Raw genomic sequence first — 27,531 nt, 5'->3', positions numbered from 1 at the left:
TTCGAGTTTTTTTTGTGGAGCTTGCTTCTATAAATCTTTAACAGAAATTAATTGGTGGGTTCTGTTAAAAGCTACATTCATCAAAAGAGAATATTAAAAACAGTAAAGCAATGCTATATTTGATAGATTCCTCAATTCTAAGCATATTCTAAACAAGGATGAAGTTTTAAAAAAAATGTTACGAGAGATGGTGACATAAGAATAAGAAAAGGCTTGTCTTGAAAAGAATTCAGTGCCCTTGAAAAGAATAATATCAAGGTTAGAAATTCATGGGAATGATCTTGTTGAAACTGCAGCCAATGCAGAACGGAATAAATAAAGAATGCAAAGGGAATTTAGAGCATTAAAGTAAAGAAGGAATTAAATCTTCCATGATTTGCTCCCAGCCTCCCCTCAGATTTTGCTAGAGTCCCTTCCAAATGTGAACCTTCTGAACCAGTCAGTTATCACCAATATCCTTGTTCGCCAGCTTACTAGCTTACTGCAAGTTCAAGTGAAACATCAGATGATCACATTAAACAATCCTATAGACCTGTAAATTGAAAATCTGAGCATGAGTGTCACCTTGCATAAACTGAGTACCAGAGCCACTGAGTGCTTTGACCAATGGAAACCCAATCTCCTGGAAGTTGAGCTGCAGTTTGCTCTCCTCCCAGCGGAGCAAATTGTCCGAAGTGTTTATACCTTACATTAAATAATCAACAGATGAATCAGTGGTTCCATGTTTACCAGTTCAGCAACTTTGCATTTATAACTGACTGGCAGGTGACTGAAGCATCAGGAAAAAGCATCTGCAAATAAAGCTGGTCCTTGGAGGGCCATTGCATATGATTTGTCAGATAGTTGGAAGAACATTTTGTACCTGAAGGGACGAAATCGATGGCGGCCTGTTCCCCTGAATCTGATAGGACCTTCGGGACTCTCTTCACATTGCTCCATGCGATTGAAACAATTTGCAAGGTATTCACCTTGTTGAGCAGCAACCTATATAAACCAGAATAAAAACCAGTACAGGTTGAAAGGTGTCAAAGAAAGAAACAATTAATTTCACCTGAGCTGTTGCAGGAAGATTTTTCATTTGAGAGTCCACTTCAGATAGAGCCTTCTTAAACATTTCAATGTCTATCTTTTTTTTGTCATTCCCTTGAGCACCCTTCAGCAAGTCATTAAAATTTTTCAGTTTCTTCCTTTTCAAATAAATATTCACTTGGGGGTACCTCTCACAGATGTGCTCAACAACTTCTTTAAAATCGTGCACATCTAAAACACCGCTATTGTTCTTGTCTGCCTTACTAAATATTGCTGCAATATCTTCCTGATAAAGAATAGGCAAGACAAATACAAACAATCTTATTAGCAGGGACACTGTGATTGCATATTGATTATGCACCCTCCCAAGAAATATAGTGTGCCATAGTCATATCTGTGATTGGCGTTACAAGGATCAAGAATATGAACATTACCATTCAGGCAATTACATTCAATTATCAAGTTCTTTCCAGTAAAAAATCATTCATAATTGCAGTTCACTAGGTAAGAAAGCTATCTTTTGGAGGAAATATGACAAGACATGCGAATCATTATGCCACAAGCTAAACAATAACAATGGTTTATTAGATGTAAATGACTCATTTTTCACATACCAATATGCTCCGTTGAACTATTGTGGCACAGTCACCAAGAGCATATATATCATCACATCCTTCAACCCTCAGCCATTCATCAGTTGCTAAAACACGCCTGTTGCCCTGAGCTTAAATGTAGATGAATCGTCAATTTAAATACTTACATGCTAATCCATGATTAGTAAGATTTTGGAACTGAAGCACAAATGCTAATACAAACCTGACCAACTTGCTTCATAAATTCCCTAATGACAGGACGAGTAGCAACACCAGTTGACCAAAGAACCATTCCACATGGTATAGAACTAGTTTGGCCAGTTTTTCCATCTTTGGTAGAAATCTCCTTCTCAGAAACTTTTATGACCATTGACCCTGTCTTTACATCAATACCATCTCTAGAGAACTTCTCTGTGGCAAACTTGGTGATTCTTGCATCAAACCTGCAAGAACAAGCAATTGTAAGCCCCCTGTTATGAGCGAGTTGTCTAAGCAGTTCAGCACACTCCTCAGTCACAGCTTTTACTTGGACATGGTAAAGGGTACATTACGAATTCACAAATGGGGCTCGATATAAATAATTTACGTGAGGCAACATTGAGAAAGCAATGTAAAAACGTGATTACTATTTTAATGATTTCTAACATAAGAGGCAAAAAAAAAAAAAAGATTCCTCATAACAAGTAGCAGCACAGAAAGAAGAACAATCACACGTTGGAGCCTGAAAAGCTAATTTCTAAAAGAAGCCATCTGTCTTACATGTTCAAAATGTGATCACCTGCCTCAATAAGTGTAATTTTTAGATAGTCTTTGAGAGAAGGGTATAGCCGAGCTAAATCTTCAACTGCGAAGTCATGAAGCTCTGCAGCATATTCAACACCCGTTGGACCTCCACCAACGACTACAAAGTGCATGATCCGTTTCTTCTCTTCGTCACTTATAGTGGGAAGACTTGCCCGCTCATAGCAATCTATTATGGACCTACGGATCTTCTGAGCATCTTCAATTTCCTGCATGATTAATTCAGCAGCTTTACTATTGGCATAACCTTCAGAACTTAATCATTTCACTCAACAAGCAACATCATTATTGAGGTACCTTCAAGAAGTAGGCATATTCCAGAACACCAGGGGTGTTGAAAGTATTTGAACAAGCTCCCATGGCAACCACCAACAGGTCATAATCCATTGTGAATTCCTCAATCCCACCCAAATTCTTGGCATGCCCAGATCGACAATGAATTTTCTTGTTCACTGGATCAATCTTGTAACACTCAGCCTCCTTAAAATCAACTTTGAAAGTTTTCTGCCACGACAAAAAATGACAAATTAAGTACTACATTACACGTGAAGCCAAAAGGGAGGCAAGTTTTTTGTATAACATGGAATGTCAATATGAAGAACAAGTAGAGTGCATCTTCATATGCATGTCCTACCTTCCTCACGATGTTGCGAATTGGTTCAACAACGCTGCGAGCTTCCACTGTTCCATTTGTAACACTCGGTAACAATGGGGTAAACGCAAAATAGTTGCGAGGCGATACAATGTGAACATCATATGATGAACTTTTCAAGTTCTTCAGAAAACTTGTGCCAGCCCAACCAGTTCCAAGAACCACCACCTTCTTTTTCTTGCTTTCTCCTTCAGCAGAGTCAGAAATTAAATTTTGGGATTGACTGTTATCAGCAAATGCAATCAGACCTCCACCACTGCAAAAATTATGCCAGTCAAAAATTTGAGGGGTATGAATAAAAAACCAGAAATTATATAATGTCATTGCCCTTCTTTGATTTGCATAATAGAAAACAAATTAATAACGAATAATTAATGACCAAACAAATCAGAAATCTAGCAGCTCTTATGAAAACTGAAAAAAAAATCAAATAAAATGGGTAAAAAAGTGATAAAAACCTGACACTGGAGAGAACAACGAGCTTAGATAATGTTGGGTGGTCATGAAAAGCTCTAAGTATTCTCTCATAAAACGTAAATCCTCTCATTTTGTAAAACCTATTTTCTCTTTTATCTTCAATTATTTTTTTTCAAAAAATCGAATTCTCGTTCTCTTTAGGCAGAACAACCAGTTGTACAAAAAGAGGTAGTTCTGGTTGTTAGTTGAGAGATCCAAGAAAATGGGAGGGCAGTGCGTGAAACTAGTAGACTGTGTGACTTAGTAGTACGTATATACATCCACAGTTTGGTGATCACAATATAGGCAGTCCAATCTCAATCTTCCTTTGACTTGGACTTTACGTTAAATCACATGAAAGTTATAGAATTTTGCAAAATTATGGATGATTTAGATTCATAAACTATACTTAGATGAAGAATTTCCTCAAACTCCTTCCTACCTATCCCTCAATGCTCAATATTGAGAAACGAGTCAATAAAATAAAATAAAAAAATCATGAGTTGATAAAATAAGAAAAAATTATCATGGTCTACTAAAGATATGCTCCATACTCGAATTAGATTTAAAAAGTTTTTATGGTGAAATATCCATTAAAAATGTAAAAAAAAAAAAAAAAAGAAAGAAAAGAGAGAAGGGGAGGAGGCCCAGATAAGTATTGAGTGTGCTGGAAAAAGAAAAGGAGAGGAGCCCCTTCCAAAGGTTGGAAGAAGAAGAAAAAAAAAAAAAGTCTCTTCTCTTGTCATATCAAATATTTTTTACTTATTAATAAAATAATATTATATTTTTTTATATGTTATAAAATGCAAATAAAATAATATTATATTTTTTATATGTTATAAGATGTGGTTACTCCATAGTGTTATCAGTTGAATTCGAACAAAAATAGGTTTTACAAAATGAGATTATTTTAGGTTTTAGATTTTACAAAATATTTTAGGTTTGTAATGACTTGTATTTTAGGTTTTACATATATATTTTAGGTTTTACAAAATATTTTAATGACTTGTAATGACTTGAAATAGTTGGTTTTTTTTTTTTTTTTTTTTTTGTACGGGTTTTTTTACTCTAATTTGCCTTTTGAATTTTTTTAGCCTTAAATCATTATTTGGACACTTAGACCTTTGTTCAATCGGACATTTAGGCCTTGTCTCGTCCGGACACTTTGGCCTGAGTACTTAAATCTTATTTTTTATTGGGCACTTAAGCCTGAGCACTTAAAGCCTTATTTTTTATTGGACACTTAAGCCTTAAGCACTTTGGTCTTGTTTTCGATCGGACACTTTGCGCAGAATGAATTTTCATTCCACTTGAATTGTTATAAATCTCTAACTTTTTTTTCACACAAACTTTTAGATTTTTATGTGATTTTCAATGGGTGAGTTTAAAAACTTTAAAAATAGTAAAATCTATTTATTTTTCATAAACGACGCCATTTTGATAAAAAGAAATTTTTTTCATTCTTTATATGGATCCCTTAATATTCAATCTTGAAAAGGGGTCTTTACAAAATAGAGAGAGTCTATCGAGAATGCGTTTTTTCTGATATTCAATTTAGATTTAAGAAATTTTTAAGGTGAAGTACCCATTAAAAATATGGAGAAAAGAATGAAGTATCCATTAGAAATGTAGAGAAGAAAAAAGAGAAAAAGGGGAAGAGAGAAGGGGAGGAGGCCCCGGATAAATAGTGAGTGTGCTTGGAAAAAGAAAAGGAGAAGAGCCCTTTCCTAAAGTCTGGTGGAAAAAAGGAAAAAAGAAGCTACTCCATCAGTCCATCTTGCACTATCCGTTACATTTAATCAAAATATACAATAATACTCCTTAATATACTTTGAGGTGTGACTCATTCTTTAAATAAAATAATATTATAATTTTTACATGTTATCCATATTTTAACGGGTATATATTGTAAGAGATTTTATTTTTTTTCATTTTTAACCCACTGATCATGTGATTTTACATTTTCCCTTAAAGAAACAAGTGCTTGCTTTCATAATGTTAACACTGAGAATTACTATTAATTTCTTGAATTTAAAAAATTTATTAGTAATTCCTTTAATTCTTAAGTCTAATTAATACGTAACGCTTCATTATTATATTAGTATTTTTATTAGCTAAAAAAATAAATAATTTATAATAATGAAACGCGAAAAATTTTATAATAATTTATTTAAATATCAATAATTAAATTTAAAAGATATTTGTGACATTTATCAAATACCTAATGAATTCTGTCATTGCATTTAAAAATAATAATAAACCTTTTAATTGAGTTTATAATTATTAAATTTCGTAAAAACTCATAGTACTAACAGTAATTTCTCTAATAACTTTTGATTTAAGTAATTCTTATACGGTATATAATCAACCAATAAATAAATAACATAATAGTTTAAAATCACGCTAAGCCATACAATTAAATTTAAATAAAAAAATTTCTCTCTATATATGTATATATAAAATAAGAAATTTTTATTTAATTTTAAGGTCAATCTTTAAATGTGTTATTTTAGGAGAAATCACGTCCTTGATTTTTCGAGAAATAACGAAAAAAAATCAACTAAACAGAAATTATTTTTATATTTACTGAAATTTTCAAATTTTCTAGCTGACTTATCCCCATTAAATAAACCGAAAAAACAAGAAACTTGTCTAGCATAAGAAAAGTTTATTACGTTTGATGTGACAGAAATGAGAGATGCTTGTTCTCTTGTTGTCTCTCAAAGTTGTGATAGTTACTGCAGAATGATAAAAATCTGTTCTTGCGCATTCATAAATCAGCTGGTAAATCAAAAACACATCATGTTTATTAGCAATAAAGACCGTATGCTCTGAATTTAAAAGGAAAAAAAAACATACATAATGACAGAGATACAGACACCCACTGGGTGCTAACCATCCAACTGATTAGCAAAACTCGAGATATTTACAAGAGTCACCAATTTAATGCCTCAAATACGGCTTGAATCTCTTCCAAAAACGAATCTCCGAGTCCAATCAGAGACCACCAACACCCTTGTGCGCCAGCTAACTTGCTTGCTGAACCAGAGAAATAGTTACAGTAAATCAAATTCATGGATACAGATATCAAGTTCTCACTCAATCAGCTATTGTAAAATTTTAAAATGCTTTTTAAGCATGGATGCTCACCTTGCATATACAGAATACCAGAGCCACTGAGTGCTGTGACCCATGGAAACCCAATCTCCAGGCAGTTCTGCTGCAGCCTGCTCCCCTCCCAAAGGGGCAAATTGTCCAAAATGTTTGTACCTTCCAGTTTCCAGGAACTCAAATGTCAGAATGGGCCGAAAAAATGTGATAATTTGACAAAATCAGAATATCAGTTAAAATCCCTGATCATGGAGATGGAAATTTTCAAATCTCTGATGATGGAGATGGAAAATTTCCTCTTTGTGATGAAAGGTTTTCTTCATCTCTTTGGCAAAAGGCAAAAAGAGAAATTCTGAAAATTTTTTTCTTTTGCTAATTATCAGTTAAAGCTGTATTTTTAGCACAAGACTGAACTACAAGTTGCTGATACTGATGGATAAAAACCATTTTTAAAAAGAGTATATAAAGACAGAAACATAGCTTGCAAAAGAATGGTAAAAAAAAAATATATCAAATGCCCTTCTGAAAAGAACACACTGCATTTAATAGAGAAGAAGAGATAAGCACTCCAAAGCACATCACATACTCAAAGGGACGGAACTGGTGACGCCCAGAACCTCTAAAACGTCGAGGACCTTCAGGATTATCTTTGCATCTCTCCATATGGTTGAAGCACCTAGAAAGATAGGTACCTTGTTGAGCAGCAACCTTAAAACAAAAAGGTAAGGTTTAATACATCTATAGTGACATATGTGATGAAAAAGCAACATACTCCAATTAGGAGAAGAAAAGGCAAACACCTGTGCAGTTGCAGGCAAGCTTTTCGTTAGTGAATCCACATGAGAAAGGGCTAGCTTGAACCCTTCAATATCCACTTCCTTTCTGTCATTCCCCTCAGGATCCTTCAACAAATCTGCTACATCTATTAGATGCTGGTTTCTTAAATAGAGTCCCACTTGAGGGTACCTTATAAGAATGTCATCAATTATGTCTCGGAATTCTTGAACCGTCAAGGTACCAGAGTTGTCTTTGTCTGCAGCTTTAAATATGGCCCCAATATCTTCCTGAAGAACAATAGCATTCCAGATATATTCAAAATTTTACATCCCAAAAATAAGAGTATCTTTAGAAAACTAAGATGTTGATTGAACTACCAAATGATATTGATTGGGATGGAAAAGTAGAGTTCAATGTGAATCTGTCTTTTATTCTTTTTCTAAATCTATTTAGTTAAGTGGCACAAACGATGTTTGAAACATTTTTGTCCCTTTTCAACAAAATGATCACCACAAAGATATTGGCAAACTTCAACAGTAAAGTTACATCAGCATTTCAATGAGACAGGTACATGCATTCTTTTTCAGTTCTTTTTTAATCTTATTTCCAAAGCTTAATCCAGATGTTGCTGTCAATTAGGTTTTCACAAGGTATACTCCAAAAAATTTAAGGGAGATTTACTATTTAATTCATGGATATTGCCATTATTAAATATTGTCATTATTAACAAGTCAGTCCTTATATTTTTTAGAAACCTATTAAAACATCTTTATCTTTTCTCCCGTCAACAAAATAGTCTTTCCGTCTATTTTTATCTATTTTTGCCATTAAAAACATATCAAAAGACTAAATTGCTCCCTTCTTCTTCAATTCTTCTTCTTCGGTTCTTCTTCTTCGGTTCTTCTTCTTCGGTTCCTTTTCTTCGTAAAAAAACTGAGTTTTAAGGATTGAGTTATTGAAGAAGGAGAAGAACAAGAAAAAGAAGAAAAAAAATTGAGTTTTAAAAATTGGGTTACTGAGGAAGAAGAGGAACAAGTAAAAAAAAAAAATTAAATTTTAACAATTGGGTTATGAGGAAGAAGAAGAAGAAGAAGAAGTAAAAAATTAGGTTATTGAGGAAGGAGAAGAAGTAACAAAATTGAGTTATTGAGGAGGAGGAAGAAGAAGAAATTGGGTTATTGAGGAAGAAGAAGAAGAAGCAGGAGGGGGTTATTGAGGGTAAAATTGAATTTTAATAGAGAGAAGAGATAAGGGCGTTTTAATAGATTTTTGAAAATGTAGGACTAACTTGTTAACAATGACAATACTCAAGACTAAATAGTAAATCTCCCAAACTTTATTAAGGATTCCCATTATTTCAACAAGACATGCATATACCGAATGCAAGTTAACTTAATGCTACCTTGGCCAAGTTTCTTACAACTTATCAAAGTCCTGATCAAGTACACCCAACAGCAATAAATCCACCACTTAAGGGCTATGCTAAAACCAAATTACCAGCTGTAAGCTTCACATACCATGATCTTTCGTTGATCTATTGTCGCACAGTCTCCAAGTGCATACACATTTTCGCATCCCTTTATTCGCAGCCATTCATCAGTTGCAAGTACACGTCTATTAGCCTGAACATAAAACAAAACTTTCAGCGGAAGAGGTTGACCATGCATTCTGATAATTATGATTAACTAAAAAACTCTAAAGCATAAACTTCTAAATGTGCAAGATAAGGATTATAAGATTTTTGTGAAAGAAACCATCATTCATTAGTGAACTTTGAAAATATTAAGTGTTATAGTACACAACCAGCAATTAACCTGCCCAATTTGCTCCATGAAATCCGTCACCACTGGGCGAGTGTTAATACCAGTAGACCATAAAACCAACCCGTGTGGTATGGAGCAAACTTCTCCCTTGGATTTGAACTTCATGGTGATTTCTTTATCAGATACACTAAGAACTCGGCATCCTGTTTGAACTTCAATACCATCCCTTTGGAACTTCTGTTCAGCAAATGAACTGATTCTCTCATCAAACCTACAGAGATAAGAGTATTAACATCTTGCTAAGGCCTTAATCTGTCACATCAGTCTCCCTATATATTCAAATGCAGAAATGATTGAATAAACAAAACTGAAAGTTTTAGTATATGTTATACACCAAGAGTCATTCATTAAAACCAGAATCAGCAAATGGAGTATAAGCAATTATGAGGATATTATTAATGGTACTTTATAATATAAGCAATTATGAGTATAAGCAATTTGAAATCATTAATATGATATTTCTTAAGGTACTAAAAAGATGCCCTACATTCTAGGTCTTTTTCTCTACAGTGAGATAATCAGACAACCATTCTGATGAATATCCAACATTACATAGCATGATATGCTACAAAATTCAAGGTGCATTAGTAAGACAGGACAGAAAAATTATCCCAACCATCTGAGGTATATTCATTTCCTCTATTCTAGTGTCTTTTCCCCCTGAAATGCAAGCGGAAATATAGAGCATGCTGGCAGTTTTTGTTATTGTCACTTTAGGTGCATAAAGCAAATAATACATCCACCTCAAAAGCACAGATGTTAAAAGTGCGAATGCCAAAAAAAAAATCTCACATGCAAAGCTAAAGCATTCAATTGACTTCTGTTCAAAAGCATTATGAAAATAAAAGTGAAAGCTACATGCTTACATGTTCAAAATGTGATCTCCAGATTGGACCACGGTTATTTTCAGTAGATCTTTAACCATTGGATAAATATTGACCATATCTTCTTGGATAAAGTCATGCAGCTCCGCAGCAAACTCCACACCAGTAGGACCTCCTCCAACAACTACAAAATGAAGATTTATTCTACGCTCTTCTTCAGTTAGGTTAGGAAGAACAGCCTTTTCAAAACAATCAATCACACTCCTTCGAAGCTTTTGAGCATCTTCCAAGTCCTACATAAAATGTGCGAGTGTTAGATTCATAACAACTTACAACCAGCAACTCATGAACATATTTAAAAACTCTCGCACAAAGTACCAGAATACAATTAAATCCTTAGAATTGCACTTCTCTTAAAAGGTAATACCGTTGAGGAAATATCAACACAAAACAACTTATAGGATTGCACAAACTATACCAATCAAACTGCATAGGAGTGAACAGTGTCAATACCGGTAACATGAATAGTATCCATGAACAATACCAAGCCCTAAAGAATTGGAAGCTCTAATACTATGTTAAAGTTAGAATAATAAAAGAGAGAAAAAAAGAATATTTATGTGGTTTGGCCACAAAATCTCAAAGGGTTACATATTTTTTGAATTGGATTCTTTTCCGATAATACAAGACTTCCCTATGTATAATGGAGGATCAAGGCATATATGGTATGATACTACAAATTAAGGATTCTCCAACTATAATAAGAATGTATCAAATCCTATATTAAATAGGATAACTTTCCCTAACACTCCCCTTTAATTGTAGGGTAGAATCTATCAATTCTAACAAACAATAGCAGATAACAAAACTCACTCCTCAAGCAGGACTGCTGTTAGCAATTTAAATAAATGAAAGAAGAGTTTCAATGCGAAGAAGCAAATTTAAATAACAAATACATGAAATATTAACCAGCAGTTTCCCCATTATTATAGGCACAGGAAATACTGCAAGTCTCCACAATGGGAAACCCAGTTGACCCCACCTTAAGAAAATGGCAGTTCTCCACAACACCAGGGGTGTTGAAAGTGTTTACTTGTGCTCCCACTGCAATAACTAAATAGTCATATTCCAGAGAAAATTCTCCCGTCCCAACCACACTGTTCTCAAAATTAGACTTGCAGAAAACTTTGTTGTTTGCCGCATCAATCTTGATACATTCCGCCTCAAAAAATTTAATTTCTCCATTTCTCTGCAGTTATAAAAAGGATATCTGTAAGAAGAGAAACACGAAAAATAGAAAATCCATTTGTTTTCATACTGTCTCCAGAATGCTTCACATATCAAACCAACACACAAATAAAATTGTGGCTTTTGCCTTTTTCATCTACCTTCTTTATGATATTTCTAACTGGCTCTGCAATGCTTCGAGCTTCAACTGTTCCACAGGTGACACTGGGTAACAGTGGGGTGAATGCAAAATAATTACGGGGCGAAACAACCTGAACATCATATGAAGAAACATCCAGATTTTTAAGGAAACTAACACCAGCCCATCCTGTTCCCAGCACCACTATTCTCTTCTTTTTGTACTTATGTTCATTAACTTCAGCAGGGGGCGTGTTGATTTCTGATTGTGACTCTGAATACGCCACTATACCTCCACTACTGCAATATGGCTCATATAATATACGTAATGATAATCAGTCATTGATACGAAAGTTTCAGAACATGAACTAAAGAATAAAAGATATTTTTCACGTTTCACAAAAATGATTCTCCCTAAATAATCTGATTAAATAAGGCTAGAAAAATGTGCAGAACAGAAAAAGCTAGACAAAAGTATGCGTGTAGAAATGCTCTAAAAAGAGAAAAGCAATGTTGAACTATCACTACAGATCACGCATCAAAAAGGAAAAAAGAAATTCAGGAATTTCAAGTCATAAGTAGCGAAAATAAAAAGAGAAAATCAAAGCTAAGCAAACAATGAGAACAAAAAGAAACAAAATTAAAATGATTTTGAATCTAAAAAAGAATCCCTTTAACAGAATTGTCTCGAAATTAACCAAAGTTCTGTCTTTTTTGAGAATTCTTAAATAAACGTTATTTTTTTAATAATTAATCATTCTAATCCTATCTTGTCTTCTTTCTCATGTGCGGAAAGCCTTCCTGAAAGCTGATCCAAATAGCTGTAAAAGCCAAAATTCGACACAACCTATGAGTTATGGCAACCTTAATTACCAGAACATGAAAATTAGTGGAGAAATTTAAATCATATGCATTTGTTTAAGAAATAGAATGGAAGGAAAATGTCAGAGCGAACCTAACAGTAGTGAAGAGAATGAGAAACTTAGAATAAGAAGAGCAGCCATGGAAAGTTTGCGAAGCTCTCTTGAACAAGGAAATTATCGTCATTGGGAAACAAGAGTTGATCTCCAAATCCGATGTAATAGGAAGTTTACTTCTCTTCACAGAGAAAGCAATCTCTGAGACTGTGAGCAGAGGAGAATGAGATGTTCTTCTACCCCGTTGACCGCTAGCTGAAGCCTCGTAAGAACTCACCCTTTTGGTTGAGAAATTATACAGACAAATAGTAAATCATCCATCTTTCAGAAAAAAAATAGAAAATCATGTACAAAATTTTTCCTTTCGTTTTGCTGAATTTGAATCTGTTATTACAATCTTTCAGTGACACGTGTCTATGTTTTCCCCCATTCACAGACTGTTCTTGCAGGTGGAGAGAATCCTGTGTATATGCGGTGTATTGACGTGTTTGTCGGTTTGGTCAAGTTCTGATTTCAATTGAATGATTCAACGAGATTTGGATTAAACTGTAAGATTTTTCCAGTTTTATTTTTATTTTTATTTTTATTTTTACTTTTATTTTAAAAGAATTTGCTCTTTAACTTAAATCCTGTTTCCATTTCAAAAAAAATAAAAATAAAAATAAATCCTCTTTATATATATATATATATATATATATATATATATATATATATATATATATATATATATAAAATTTATTCATTTCATCAAAAATATTTTTTTAAAAACATATTTTTTAAATTTTTTAATATTTTAAATATTTAAAAATTTTAATTAATAAAACATATTTTTTATAAAAAAATAATTTTTTACATTTTCAAATTATTGTTAATACCTTAAAATATAAATTTATTACTTCCACTCATAATTTTCTTTTACTTTACTTTTTTACACATATTAAAAAATATAATTTTTTATTAATTTTTCAATCATACTTATTTTAAATATATTTAATTTTATTAAATATTAAAAAATATTTTAAATAATTTCTTAAAAATAAAATTCAATAAAATTGTAATAATCAAGTTATATATTTCTATAATTTTAAAAAATATAACAATTTTAAATAATAAAAAATATAAATTGAATTAAGGGAGTAATAAATTTTATTTTTTAAATTAATACTAAATAATAAAAAAATAACTTATTTCATTGAAAAATGAAAATATTTTTTTAAAAAAATATTTTTAAAATACAACTTATTTTCTGCAAATAAACTATACAATTTAAATGTTATCTAAAAGATTCTTAAATTATTATAACATTTTATGTTTGTTTGTCACTCAAAAAATTTAGTCAAAAAAAATATTTTTAAATATTTTAAACTTATCACATTTTATGTAATTTAGCCACATAAAAAATTTAATAAAAAAAATTTAAATTAAAAAAAATTAAATTATTTTAAGAAAAATTATTTTCTACTCTTTAAAATTTTATTAAAATCTCTATATATAAATTTATTAATATATTTAATTTTTTATATTAAAATTAAATAATAAAAAATAATTTTTTAAATATAAATAATTTTTTACAGATAAATGGAATGTTAATAAAAAATTTATAAATTATAAATAATTAATATTTTTAAGTTATTGACTTTAACTTCGAGGAAATTACATTTAAATATGTTGCGAGATATTTTCAAAATTCAAAAGCTTTTATAGTTTTAAGAGTACAAATATTTGATATTTATAAAAGCTTACATTAATTTTTCATATTTTAATATAATAATCTATATTTGGATTTCTCAATCTAGTAGAGTTTAGATAAAAGAAATCCGTGATTTATTTAATATTATTATTGAAATATATTACTATAGATTATTAATTATTTATTTTAATATTTTAATTAAATAAATATATTTCAACCTTGTTATCATTATTGCTTTCAAAAAAATAAACCCTTGTTATCATTGCATAATTCATAATTTATCCCACCAGAAGTGATACCATAACTCATAAATATGAAAATTTTTATACACTAAACATATATCCGTTACAAAATCTCCCACTTCCATCACTATCCTCAGCTCAGTATAAATGATTTTACATGAAAAAAAATTAAATTAAAAAGAAATAATGTTAACTAAATAAATATGTTTACATACCAACTCATAAACTTATAAAATTAAACTTTTAAATTGATAAATTTTTAAAATTTTAAAGATTTAAATATATAAAATTTAAAAATATAACTAAATTATATAAAATTAAATTTTAAAAAATATAAATTTAATCCATAAATACAGAATTTGAATTTATTTTTCATGTGATAATAATCTAATAATCTCTCACTTAACAGCCAAACTGACGAATCTTTAATAATTAAGTGGAGTTCAATCAAATTTTTTATTTAATTCAATTTCGACTAGTTCACAAAAGATTAGACTTGTTTACAAACAAATAATGTAAATTCTTGATTAGGTTAAGAAATAATATAGTACAGCCCATAATGTGTATTTACAACTTTATCATTTACAACTATTTCCATCTAAATTACAGCACATGATGCGTTTATCTCAATCATGAACCTGCAATCAAATTCATAAACAACAATCAACATAAATTAAGGAGGTATCAAAGATAATCAAATAACATAAACAAAAACAGATTTAAATAAATCAAAGGGACCAAATTTAGTGCTGTTATTTAACTCCAATCTCGTAGGTTATGGGAGACGAAGCTGATGACAACACAACCAATTTCTGAGTTTTTCAGACCCTAACTCCATTGCAAAGGATATAAGGGTATAGTTAAACTCAGCAGAATGAAGAACAAGACAAAATTCACGTTTGAAATAATTACAAAAACAATCAACTTGAAAAATTCAATTTGCTTCAGCGTTATCCATTAATGTCATTGTAATGTAGCTTCCACCAAGTAGGTTCTCCCTTACAAGCAGGGACTTGGCTCCACTACACCTACAACAAGGTGGATTATATCATCATCAGCAACTTCATTCAACAATGGCAATTTAAAACAAAAATTGTAAATTCAAGGTAATGACTGATCAACAGGACTCAAAGATTTCCAGTAATTTCATAACTGATGCACTGACCCCAAGTAGGTTCTCCCTTGATACAGGGACTTCGAGGCCAACTACATCTCAACAACATAGATATCTTATCCTTGCCGACTATTGTAAGCCATTCAACAAAACATAAATTAAAAAAAGAATAGGATTTGCAAATCCAAAGGCTCAGACTAATAACATCACCTATCGATCAAGAGTTTTCTGAAGCAGAACTGACATAAAGTGAATATTAATCCTCATAGCCAGTATATAACAAAACTTAACAAGAACTCATGAATTAGCAAACAAATAAACATAAAAAAAAAAAAAACAGAAGTATCAAGTATATTTGCTTAAGATATAGATTATTGGCTCATATCAAGAAATTCAACCATAATCGTTTTACTGCTTCATCGATTTCTCTCAGAAGCGCGGATAAATATTTAATCATTGCCAATAAATTATTTGAAAACAACATTATCATAATAATGAGCCAAATAATTCAAGAAAAGGAAAAAACTTTCGAATCGTTAGCATAAATACTAAATCTAATAACAAACCAGGGTGAAAGATCAGGAAAATAAATTTAAAAAAGGACTGTAGCAGATGTTTTTAGAGGCAAAACTATTAAAGAAGACATACCCCCACGTTGACACTGCCAAAAAAATCACTATTTGCCTCCATGACTAGCCTTATTTCCATACAAATAACTCGAAAACAAGCTAAAGGTGTGGAGAGGCACAATAAACAACAAAAATGGATTGTTAAGACGAAGACAAATACAAGATGTAGCCGTTGATTTGACACAGATCAGCCGGAGAAAGGAGAAAAAGGCTAAACTGCAACACTAAACGGCGGAGCTTTAGCACGTGCATTGGGGCATTCACCGTCACTAGATGAACTTCAGAGAAGCCCGGGAGGCAACGTGCAGAGAGGCTTACTAATCACATAACCAAAAGCCTAAGCGAAGAGAGAAATTCACATATCTTTACCTTACACATATCCTTCTGAGAAAGAATGATGCACCAAAAACTGCAAGCGATGAAGTGAAGGGAACTCGTGGGGTTATATATAGCTGAATAAAGCTCTGAAACCCTAGTTCAAGAGCTGCTGATATTGGGTCGGAGTCCGAGAATTTTTCGGATTTTTTTTTTTTTTTGGAATAATTAAATGGGCCAATAGATCCATAATGGAAGCCCAAGTTTCATTATAAAAATACTTTCAATTTAGTTTTTCCAAAACTTAATTTATTTTGGTTATTTAATTTCAAAAATGGGAATACATATAATAAAATGGTGATATATAGAGAGATAAAAAAATAAAAATGAGAAATAAATATCGATATTTAATTTTATTTAATGGTAAAAATAATTTTAAATAATTTTAAATAATTTATAAATGAATAAAAATTTAGGATTACAAACATTAGATTTTAAAAAATATAAAAACCAATTAATATATTTTGATATAAGTATATATATAGAAGGCCTTGGACCAAGAAAAGTAAAGCCCAGGTGAGAACTGAGAACTGGATTTCGGGCATGGACGAAATCGGGTCAAATGGCCCAATGGATATGACCCGCCCATATTGATTTCTGATCTTCTCTTTGGCTTAAACCCACACTCATGCCTCCACTTTCTTTACTGGTGATGGCAAAACCTCTCTAATGCCATAGCCATGTCGATGCCTATCGCCACGCTCTCTTCTCCCGCCTTCAAAATTCCATCTCTTCATCGCCTCAATTATCGATTTCGTAACCAAACTGTTTCATTTCGCTCTTCGTCGATCAAAACCCTTCCCTTTAATCCCCAACCCACCAGGAAAAGATTTGGCCTTTTCTACTCTAGAAATTTAGGTTTTTGCCTGAATGCTTCAGAGAATGGACAAGGAGAGAGGAAGACCAGCGTTGATGATGATGCTGAAAGGTTGGCTCGTGGGGAGAGTACGATGCCTGATAGGTTCAGGCATTTGACCAAAGAAGCGCCTGATCCTCCTGTTAGATGGCCATGGTTTGTGGGTATGTTTTAATTAACTATTTACAGATTAACTGCCTCCAATTTGAAGTTATAAATTGCTGATATTGTAAGTTCTTATTGTTGCTGAGACTGAAGCCTCAAAATTGACTGGACGAGAGAATTCTTGATTGCTAAATATTTTATAGGTGCATAGGACTGAGCGAAAACTGATGTGGTTTAAGATTAGATGTCAACTATTGTTTTACTTGAGATAAGCTATAGATGTGGCATAGTATGTAGATGATGGCGTTTCTGCATTTCTAACTTTCTGGGGGAATCGCATTTGCTGAGCTAAGAAGATATTGATTCTTGGTACGGTAGAGTTGTGTATTTACTGTAGCAATAGTGCACATTAACACCTTTTATTTGTTATGTATTAGTTATTCTGTTTAAGACAATTTGTGGAATAGAGAAAATACATATGCTGATAGAGAGAGGGGAAGTTTGGGTGAAACTATGACCAGTGAGAAATTTTTTATTGCAAAAAGACATATGATGTTGTTGTCCACCAGCAAAATAATGTAGAACCAAGAAAATGCTTGTGTATTCATGTTTAAGTCATTTCGTAGCTGACTAAATCAATTATTTTATTTTCATCATCAGGAAATTTATCAAGATGTGTTGTTTTGAGATGGATAACATGACCTTTTTTAATTCACTATTTTCATTCTGTCACAGACTACAACACTAGAATGTTGCCAACTAAATCGTTTCCATTTCCAATTAATATGCAGCTCTGGGTTTCCTCGTCTATGCATGGAGGGCAGTGTTATTTGAACTAGGCAACTGGAAAAAGGGGGCACTTGCAGTTGTTAGTTTTGTGGGATACCTTCTGAAACTTTTGTTGGCTGTCATCTTCCATTTCATTGGGGATCCAGTCACTTCTATGATCGGATGCATAGAGACTTTAATATATATAGTTCGGGCTTTCTATTCTGGGATAGTTGCTTATGCTCCTATCCCAGAATTGACTATGATTATTGTTCTTGCATCTGCAGTTCTTGCCATTGCCGAAGCTGCTGCTCCAGACTCTATAGTTAGCCAACCATATCTTCTTACAATGTCTGGCTTGGTTGGCTATGCAGCTGTAAGGAACTACATTTCTGAGCCATTCTTCTGGACACTCCTACTGGGTTTTTATGGTTTCTCTCGATTAGTTAAAAAGAGAGATCATGTTACATCTGCTTTGCCTGCCGCTGCTGTACTGGCTGCCATTGGAGAACCCTGGGTTAGAGTTTTAGTGATGCTTTCCTATCTGGCTCTAGCTATTTCTCACCATTCAAGGAAGCTTTCCAAAGAAAAGGAAGAAGTTGAAGTTGTGGCAACAGGTCAAAGGGTTCCAGTACCACTGTTATGTGCAGCCTTAGCCATTGGAATTCGTCTTGCTGCTAAGTGGGCTGGGTACCGGCACTTGACATGGATGATAGTATAAGGGTTGGGAATTGTATGGAAATGATAAGATATTACAATTGGCTCAATGTGCAATACCTGTGGCGGTCTTCTGGTTTATGCTTGGTAACTTTTGGTAGATTTTCCTGTCCAGGTGTTGCACGTGTTTTGAATAAGTGTAACAATTGCAAAAGCTCAGGGGATAAAGATAGTATTGTGTATTCCAAAAAATGGTAAATTAGGTTGAAGCTCTTAGAATATTTTGTTTATTGTTTGTTGAGCTAGCTAGCTTCACAGCAACATAAATTCTTTGTTCAGAATTATGCTATAAAATGTTTAGCAATTCGATTATTGTGGCATGCTTATGTAATTCTTCTTTAATCATCTTATTTAAATAAAAGAATTCAATTCTTCTTGATTTTAATGAATTTTATTTTAAAAGGAATTAAAATTTACATAAACAAATCAATTAGATGCAGAAATTATCGTTTTCAAAGCGAGGGTCAAAGATCACAAATGATAAAGCGTCGAAGTCAAAAAAAAAGTTACGAGCAAAGACGCAAAAACACAGAAATCTATGAAAAGAATGCACTGGTGAAATTACAGGCGCTGAGGCGACATCTATAGAACTAATCAGCTAGGTAGTTACAAGGATAATGTGGTTGTCAAAGCAACCTAATGATCTAAACAAGACAAGAGAAACCTCCCTGTGTACCAATATTTCATGGCTTTTTAACATTTTTAACCACCATAATTCCGTTCTAATATCTCCGAAAAGCCACATCATGTATACATCAATTTGAGCAACCTTTTATTTTATCTCATTAGCAAGGTAACCAATAATCTAAAAGACTTTTATGGGCTACTGGGTGTTCATTACTAGCATTCTCAGCAATAATAACAAAAAATAATCACAGTAGCAAATCATCTGTGCTCTTATCTATTCCCAACTGTAATCCTGGAGACTAATTGAACCTTAACTGAATCACCAATAAGAGAAATTAAATCTGCTCCTAAAAAACATAAATTGATCATCAGAAACTTCATTGCAAACCAAAGCTTCCTTATTTTGTAGGCATTACTGGTCGTAGGTTGCCTCCAATCGCATCGCATTTTTGGTTATGTACTTCAGCACACTGTTCCTTTCACTAGTCTCAAAGTTTTCCATTGTAAGTTCTTTCAAGTAATGGCGCCAGCACTTTATAGGCATTGTCTGGCAGCAAAATTGATTTTCATCAGGAATCAATCGCACAGAATATTGCAACTGCAAAACAAAAAGAGGTCCCACAAATTAGTGTAAGATATGCATGGTGAACAATATAGAAGGCAAGCATCCTCTTTTAAATCACTCGTAATAGTTTACTTATAGGAACTCAACCTCATAAAATAAGTTTAACAATCATAAGATCAGATATTTGCATCTAGACTTGGGTATTTACTGTGCACACTTTAATTAATCTTGCATAAAAATTTCAATATAAATTTTTAGGCTATTAGTTATTAAGCTCGTTTTTGAGTTTATATTAGATGCACCCAGAGTTAAATGGTAGCTCAAAAACAAGACTTGGGTTACTATTATGGGGTAACAATTAATGTTTTAAAACTTACAATTGTTTCTAATGGAACTGTGAGCTAAAACAGATCTTTTTGTCCTATTAATTATTAATTGTAACTTCAAAATGAAGGTAAATGATTATTCACAACTATTTTAGCTTTCTTAGAAATATAATCCAAATGATGAACTTACAACTGACTTTTTACTATATTGGAATTGAGAGTGTTCATGATTTCTGATTTGATGGTAACTTCAGAAATAGGAAAACTACATACCTTCAGGATTTTTTCTCTGGAATCCAAAAGAATGGATATAAAGTTTGGATGAGGAGCAAGCCAAAGCAAACTACTTATCAAGTCCACGAGTTGCCCTTTTGGCTTATTGATGATTTCCACTTTCAGACGTTTCAGATCATACAATGGAGAAAGTAAACTTTCCCTTAAATCTTCAGGAACCATCAGAAGCTAGAACAAAATTAAAAACAGAAGAATTTAATAGGCAATAATAACAATAATAAAAAAGACGAGTGAGCTTGAGTAAGTGATACCTTCTCAGAACTGCAGATGAGCTTGAGTTCTCTGCAATGGCCCATGGATGCAAGAACATCTCTCAATCTCAAAAACCAATTAGTGGTGGCATCTGTACTTTCCAAGAAAAGCTTAACATCTGCTTGTGGGGAATGAAGCGCTAGACGTTTAGGCTGCAATGCTCCAACACTACACACTAATGAAATTAGATTTCTTGCGTCGATTTCAGCTTCTTCCACTTGACAATAGAGTAGCTGAAAGCTTTTCAGCTTCTCATGACAAATCTTAAAATCTCCTCGGATGTTGCAGTCAAATAACTTCACATCTTCGAGCAAAGCCAATTCATCAGAGACAGTACTTTCAATCCATTGGTTTGTTATCTCAACTTTCTCCAATGCTATCTTCCTAAGAAGTTTGCAAGCTTCAATTTTGATGATGCATTTCTTGTATTCCCCAGTGTTGCACACAAACGATTCAAGGTTAGGGGCAACGACCTCAAGCTTTTTTACGCTCAAACACCTTTCTACCGCTATTGTCTTAAGTTGAGGGCTGTGAAGGGACAAGTTTTCCAGCGAGTAACATTGCCGGAGTTTCAAGGTCTCAAGCATAAGAAGCCTTGAAACTCCGCACATAAGACATGCATCTGAAATCTGAGTATTCTCTAATGACAAATGCTTGAGTGATTTGCATGCAGAAAAAGTGATCTCAGAAAACCCTAATTCCCCATCAAACGAGAAAGACAACATATTTGGAGCAGCCACATCTATGTTCTCAAGCCCATTACAAGATTTAATATTCATATGCATGAGTTTATCGCATGAAAGCTGGAGGGTTTTCATCCCGCTGCATCTCTCAATAGTCAAATCCTCCATGAAACTGCTGGTCAATATCAAATCCTGGGGCTCTAATAAGAACCCTTTCAACTTCAAAAGAGCGATTGATTTGGCAGAAAACACAGCCGACGGCAAACGATAATAAGATATATAATGAGGATCATCTCCAACAACATCAAGATCAAGTTCTTTGACATGATTCTCTAACGCATAACCAATAGCCGAATCAATGCGGTGGTCTGATTTTTCATGAAATTCAGAATCTAAACCAACACGAAACGTAAATCGCTCTAAAGCAACATTGGGTTCACGAAGACGGAGAAAATCATGCACATACCTCAAGAAAATATCTATTCTCTTAGACCTTTTGTGGAGTCTGTGCATACCTGTCTGGCGGCTCTCATTGAAGCAGATGAAAGGGAAGGAATACCATAGCGACCTAAATTTTGAAGACAAGATGGTGGTTTTGGTGGCGTCAGTGAGAGGCAAGAAGGAAATGATGTGATGGATGATAGATTCAGGCAACTCTGTTAAACGGTCGACCTTTTCCATACTTGTGTTTCTCTTTGTCGCCCCCATGGATTTGTAATATGCATGTACGCAAGAATATATATATATATATATATATATATATAACACAGAAGCTTTGTGTGATCTGAAAATTCCTTTTCCTACTCTAAGTTGGAGAAATATAGTTTAAATCACCTAATCTTTTAGTGTTAAATACCTTTTTTTTTTTCAAGTATTATTTATAATTTACATTAGGCTTCCTATTTTAGATATTTATTATTATTATATCTTAATAAGGTAACTTAATTAATATTATATATATATGCATTTATAGTAAAAATAAATTTAGATAACTACTATTATAATTTGTATAATAAGATAAATTAAAGTATTTGAAAATTTAAAATTTAAAAATACTTTTGATATATATATATATAAATATAGAGTTAGTTTTAAACTGAAATTAGGAATAATTAAATAGATTACTATTAAAAAAATTACTTGTATTTACCCATTATTATATAAATGACAGAATTTAAGAGTAACGGACTAATCCGACGGAAAATGATAAGTATAAATTAATATATTTAATTTAATGTGTATTTATGATTAAAAACGTTTGGAACCGTTTAGGATCAATATCACGTCGTTAGGTAATGAATTAAAAGAAAAAAAAACGATGATAAAATTTCAGATTGCATATTTTATAAAAAAAATCACTAATCCTTTTATTTTATAATTTTTATTATTTTTATATTATAATAATATTCTATATTTGGTGGTAAATCCCTGGGATGGAATGGAAACAAATAACATTCAATATTATGTCTCTTATAGAAAAATAGACCTACCACTTTTAAATACAATAATTATGTCTAAATAATAAAATAATACACACAAAAATAGATTTCCTAATTAAGAAAGTCCTTTCCATAAAAGGAGTCATAATACTAATTAAAATACCAACCCACCCCTTTGAGAGATAATAAAATATTTCAAATCTCTTAGTAAAGGTAAAGCTAAACGGATACATTCTTGAGAATTATTAAAAAATAAACAAAAAAATTTGAAGAAAAGGAAAAGAAAGAAAATCCATTGTTATAAATATCTAAATATAATTTATTTGAAATTCCATTGATATAAACATTTACGGTAAATTTTTTTAGTTGATTAAAGACTTAAATTAAAACTTTAAATTTTAGTATTAAATTTCTCTTTCGATAAACTTTAATATTAAAAATAAAATAGGTATTTTGATTATGATGACAACTAGTCTTATCTTCTCTTGGAATGAGATCTGGTTCTAGAGTATGATACGGATCTAAAATCCATCAAGCCGTATGCAAGTAGATCGGTCTAATATCAAGGGAAGAGGTCTGGTTCTAAAGTAGGATACGAGTCTAAAATCCATCAAGCCGTATGCAAATAGGTTGGCCTAATATCGCGTGACCTAGCCTATGATGAGAAGTGGACTGAATTGACTATGTACGCAAGTCTATTCACGAAAAGTTTAGTCCAGTGATCTGACAAAAAGTAAGAGAATCGAATCCGGTCATTTCGCAGTCTAGCCAATATGCGCACCGAGAAAATTAAATGATCGTTTAGCATGGAAAAATGTTTTGATATGTCCGTATATATAGTTTGAGTGGCAGAAACAAATGATATTATAGTAAGGAGACAGTTATACGTCACTAGAGAATAAAAGGAAACGATAAAAAGAAGAATAGAAGGAAAATAACAAAGGGAAGGGATATGATTTTTTCTGGTCAATAAGTAAAATTCTGTTTTCTATTTTGAGAATATCAAATTAGATTGAAGCATTGGCTATTTGTAGTTATATAATGTTATCAATATATTAAATATGATTAATATTTATAATTTTATTTTTTTAAAAGAGTTTATTTGATAAGAAAATAATGTAAGAATAGAAGTCCAAAATACAATTAATTTGCAAAACTAAACTAAGGCGAAACCACAGAACTGGGCCTAACAACGGAAGTTCAAACAAACAAGCTCAGCCAAGAAAAAGTTCAGCCCGCCCAAGGACTATCAGACCACTTTTCAGAACCACGCTCCAAGACTCGGACAAAGACACATACGAGGTAAAAAGAAAACCTAGATCTATCATTTTCCACTAAGAGGGAAGGAGCAGCTGCAATAGAGGAAAATGACGACAAACGAAGCTTGTAACATCCCCCAATCTCAAAACCAAAGACTAGCGCTTACACAGGAAAGCAGATCCCAAATCCTGCTCTAGCAAACCAGATGCCCAGAGCCATCAACGAAGAGAAAAATTGTGCATGCAAGCACTCTCCCCAACAACTATTGAAGTTGAAAACTAAAACCTCAATCAAAGGAGAGACTAAAGCATAAAAAATGGCTAAACGAAAAATAAAAATAAAAAAATTGAAACTAAAAGGGTGAGATCCGGGAGAGGTCAACTGCCAAAAGGCCAGATCGTCCCCGGAAAGAGGGATTTGTTTTTAGAGAGAAGTGAGAGAATTTTGGGCAGAGAGAGAAAAGGTCGTTTTAATATTAATAAATTATTAATTGTTAATAATTAATTTGATATATATATTTCTTTGTATTACGTTGTATTAGGATTATAAAATTATTTTATTTTGATTTTTAAATAATTTAAATGTATTCCATTTCAAAAAAAATAATTTAAATGTATTATAAATCGTTTTAAAAATTCAAAGTGGTGTAAATTTTTTTTTAATAAAACGTGGTGTGAAAATATACGTATGGCCTTTATTTAGACGGTAAATTTATTAATATCTTACGAAATTATTATATTAAAAAAACAATCTCTGGTATCCAGTCTGACACAAGGAATTCATACGACGTCGCTTGGGTCCATTGTTCAATTTACCGCTACCAAGGCTAAAGCTATACGATCTCTCTCTAACTCATTGCCGTTGCCATCGCCATCGCCGTCGCCGTCGCCATCATCATCATCTGCCTCTGTCAAAGCTCTCCGATATGGCCACTTTAGCGGCGGCTGTAGCTCGTCAAGCAGCTACTCTTTCTCGTCTTTCCTCTCCCAAAACATCCGCTCAAGCTGCCTCCCTCATCCACCGCCGTGGCCTAGCCGGCGCTGCTGGTAATCTACACACACTCGCATATATGTAACCATGTCTTCTAAAAGTTCCGCAGTTTGTATATATTTATATATATTTAAAGGGTAGGAATGTTTTTTTTTTGGTTCTTCGAATCCCAATTCCTATAGCTGTAGATCGGAGATCGAAGTCCTTTTCTTAAATTTTTTAGATGAAAATTTATGCTTGTCGCCTCATTTGGATACCGATAAGTTTCAGATGAAATCCTCATGCTTTCTGCAATTTAAAGTTTTTTTTTTTATATATATATAAAAAAAAACTCATCTTCAATTAAGCTCAAGGAAATCTTCATTTACCGTTCAAGTGTTTTTTGTACGCTTTTTTTTTTTTGTTCTCTTTTCAAATTTCTGTGTCGATCCATAAATCATGTTTTTTCTCGGAAGGGACATTTTTTTTATTCAAAAAAAATGTCGTAGTTAAATTTAATGTATGAGTTTCATGCCACTACTTATTTGTCAATTGGTTTTTGGTGTACTCTTCGGTAATTACAGTGTCCTATCTTGTTTCATATTCCTGTTCCTCGATTTAATCCTTGATTTGTTCGATGGTTATCGCAGATCATCATGGCCCTCCAAAAGTAAACTGTTGGCAAGACCCTATGAACCCAGCTAAGTGGAAGGAAGAGCATGTGAGTCTTTCATTTTTTTTCCTGTTCTTTTTAAGGTGCTAATGTTACAAAAAGCTTATGTTGTAAATTTTTATGGAATTTGAATTGGACATTTGAAATTTTCTCCTGTTAGGCATTCTGGTTCTCTTTTTGTTTTTTTTTCAGTATAGATAATATATGCTGGTGTTAAGCCTTTCCTTTTCTATGAGTTTCTTAGCAAGTCTTTGTTTTTTCCTCACCAATGCAACATATATCAGTCTTTAAACAAATGTAATAGAAGACATGGATACATGGGAAACTCTCTTGACAGCTTACTGGATGTTTCTGCTTTTGCAGTTTGTAATTGTCTCTTTATCTGGCTGGGGTCTACTATTCTTTGGTGGATACAAGTTCTTTACAAAAGGCAAAGGCAAGAAGGAAGAGGTATTTTTCCTTTACAATCTTGTAGTTTTGTATAATCGGGCCTTGTCATCTGATATTAAGTATCTGTCCTTTTGGCTGGTGGAAATGGATTGGAGTGACTGGGCTCCTTATCTCATCATCTATTAAACATTAGATTCATGTTCTGGTTGTTTTTACCTCATGATTTGTGAGCTTACTTTTTGTCTAGGCTTGTAACTATGTTTTAGTCCAGCATATTGATTGAGTTTGTTGTGATGGAAAATTTGATTTCAATGCATAACATAGATAGAACTTTACTGCATTTCCATATGCCCACCAAACAAAGGGGCAATGGTTTTCTTCAATGTTTTTCTATATGACTTACTGTCTTTAGCTCTTCTGCAACCTCATTTCTCAAAAAATGCTTGTTACCTCACATTAATCAAGCAACACCACCATGAGGGTAGTTCTCTTATTGAACATGAGTTCTTATATGGAGTTTATAACTTGGGTGGAGAAACTATTGTGACTATGGAAGGAATGTTATTGGAAATAAAAGGCAATTGCTCTCTTGTCAACCTTATTATGTGACTTGCAGCCCAGCCAATCCAATTGGCTGATGTTTTTAGATTCTTGTTGTTGACATTGTGACATCGTAGCTTTTCTCTGACATTTCATTGCCTGTTTTCAGACTCTGCTAGAAGCGTCACACTGAGGTTTGGAGCTTTCAGTCATCCGTCAACATTCCTGGTAGTAATGTGTATTGGAATTTAATTGTATTGTTCGCAGATTGTTCTGCCAACCAGTTTGTGATCTATTTTATTGGAGAATGATGCCCAGTTGGAGTTAACTACATGCTTTTTTGGAAGAATAAACCCTTTTCATCTGCTTGTCCTTCGAGTGTTTGTTCTTTTCATTTTGACCTTTACCTTTTATACTCTAATAAAAGGACTTTTTTGAATGTTTATCAATTCTAAAGGACGAAAGGGATTTATGTTTATCAATGCAACGATATATAAGCAAACCTTGTGGAAAACAAAGAGCAATGCAGCTGTAGAACTCTCTATCCAATTCATTGGGCCAGCACGACCTGTAAGCCGTAGTAGCATAATTAATTTAGTTGAAAAGTATGTTAGAAGCCAAGTATGGGTGTGATTGCTATTCAATTAATGATAGTTCTTGTGCCTCACT

The 27,531-nt window shown here is 32.7% G+C and overlaps 5 protein-coding genes, 1 long non-coding RNA gene and 5 other non-coding genes across 11 annotated transcripts; 2 read left to right on the top strand and 9 right to left on the bottom strand.

Annotated features, from left to right (window-relative positions):
- Nucleotides 1-64: 64 nt before the first annotated feature.
- Nucleotides 65-3,736, bottom strand: LOC110630467 (external alternative NAD(P)H-ubiquinone oxidoreductase B2, mitochondrial). Its single transcript, XM_021777978.2, has 10 exons — nucleotides 3,534-3,736; nucleotides 3,058-3,331; nucleotides 2,721-2,927; nucleotides 2,382-2,632; nucleotides 1,846-2,065; nucleotides 1,644-1,748; nucleotides 1,052-1,315; nucleotides 863-984; nucleotides 565-684; nucleotides 65-481 (listed from the first exon to the last, which is right to left on the bottom strand). The coding sequence occupies exons 1-10, from the start codon at nucleotides 3,620-3,622 to the stop codon at nucleotides 394-396; spliced, it is 1,740 nt and encodes a 579-aa protein (XP_021633670.1). The 5' UTR covers nucleotides 3,623-3,736; the 3' UTR covers nucleotides 65-393.
- Nucleotides 3,737-6,277: 2,541 nt separating this feature from the next.
- On the bottom strand, nucleotides 6,278-12,817 carry LOC110630234 (external alternative NAD(P)H-ubiquinone oxidoreductase B1, mitochondrial). Its single transcript, XM_021777624.2, has 10 exons — nucleotides 12,387-12,817; nucleotides 11,455-11,731; nucleotides 11,109-11,315; nucleotides 10,109-10,359; nucleotides 9,234-9,453; nucleotides 8,937-9,041; nucleotides 7,443-7,706; nucleotides 7,229-7,350; nucleotides 6,682-6,801; nucleotides 6,278-6,570 (listed from the first exon to the last, which is right to left on the bottom strand). Exons 1-10 carry the CDS (start codon nucleotides 12,476-12,478, stop codon nucleotides 6,483-6,485), a joined length of 1,746 nt encoding a protein of 581 aa, XP_021633316.1. The 5' UTR covers nucleotides 12,479-12,817; the 3' UTR covers nucleotides 6,278-6,482.
- Nucleotides 12,818-14,709: 1,892 nt separating this feature from the next.
- LOC110629462 lies at nucleotides 14,710-16,512 on the bottom strand. Its single transcript, XR_002490210.2, has 2 exons — nucleotides 16,393-16,512; nucleotides 14,710-15,308 (listed from the first exon to the last, which is right to left on the bottom strand). It is a non-coding gene; the product is annotated as an uncharacterized LOC110629462 (long non-coding RNA).
- LOC122721648 lies at nucleotides 15,020-15,126 on the bottom strand. The gene has a single exon (XR_006348352.1). It is a non-coding gene; the product is annotated as a small nucleolar RNA snoR97 (small nucleolar RNA).
- Nucleotides 15,222-15,339, bottom strand: LOC122721639. Its single transcript, XR_006348343.1, has one exon. It is a non-coding gene; the product is annotated as a small nucleolar RNA Z278 (small nucleolar RNA).
- On the bottom strand, nucleotides 15,580-15,669 carry LOC122721637. The gene has a single exon (XR_006348341.1). It is a non-coding gene; the product is annotated as a small nucleolar RNA Z223 (small nucleolar RNA).
- Nucleotides 15,770-15,856, bottom strand: LOC122721655. Its single transcript, XR_006348359.1, has one exon. It is a non-coding gene; the product is annotated as a small nucleolar RNA U36a (small nucleolar RNA).
- LOC122721659 lies at nucleotides 16,185-16,331 on the bottom strand. The gene has a single exon (XR_006348363.1). It is a non-coding gene; the product is annotated as a small nucleolar RNA snoR134 (small nucleolar RNA).
- A 513-nt stretch (nucleotides 16,513-17,025) lies between the features above and the next one.
- On the top strand, nucleotides 17,026-19,156 carry LOC110630435. The gene is made up of 2 exons (XM_021777942.2): nucleotides 17,026-17,418; nucleotides 18,151-19,156. The coding sequence occupies exons 1-2, from the start codon at nucleotides 17,079-17,081 to the stop codon at nucleotides 18,846-18,848; spliced, it is 1,038 nt and encodes a 345-aa protein (XP_021633634.1). The 5' UTR covers nucleotides 17,026-17,078; the 3' UTR covers nucleotides 18,849-19,156.
- Nucleotides 19,157-19,399: 243 nt separating this feature from the next.
- Nucleotides 19,400-22,279, bottom strand: LOC110630434 (putative F-box/FBD/LRR-repeat protein At3g49040). The gene is made up of 3 exons (XM_021777940.2): nucleotides 20,908-22,279; nucleotides 20,636-20,824; nucleotides 19,400-20,069 (listed from the first exon to the last, which is right to left on the bottom strand). Exons 1-3 carry the CDS (start codon nucleotides 22,270-22,272, stop codon nucleotides 19,884-19,886), a joined length of 1,740 nt encoding a protein of 579 aa, XP_021633632.1. The 5' UTR covers nucleotides 22,273-22,279; the 3' UTR covers nucleotides 19,400-19,883.
- A 2,781-nt stretch (nucleotides 22,280-25,060) lies between these two features.
- Nucleotides 25,061-27,305, top strand: LOC110629342. The gene is made up of 4 exons (XM_021776257.2): nucleotides 25,061-25,336; nucleotides 25,910-25,980; nucleotides 26,296-26,382; nucleotides 27,032-27,305. Exons 1-4 carry the CDS (start codon nucleotides 25,216-25,218, stop codon nucleotides 27,053-27,055), a joined length of 303 nt encoding a protein of 100 aa, XP_021631949.1. The 5' UTR covers nucleotides 25,061-25,215; the 3' UTR covers nucleotides 27,056-27,305.
- Nucleotides 27,306-27,531: the final 226 nt, after the last annotated feature.

This window comes from Manihot esculenta, chromosome 13 (genome assembly GCF_001659605.2).
Source record: "Manihot esculenta cultivar AM560-2 chromosome 13, M.esculenta_v8, whole genome shotgun sequence".
NCBI lineage: Eukaryota > Viridiplantae > Streptophyta > Magnoliopsida > Malpighiales > Euphorbiaceae > Manihot > Manihot esculenta.
The sequence above is the reverse complement of the archived record's forward strand: the minus strand, read 5'-3'. Positions and strand labels throughout refer to the sequence as shown.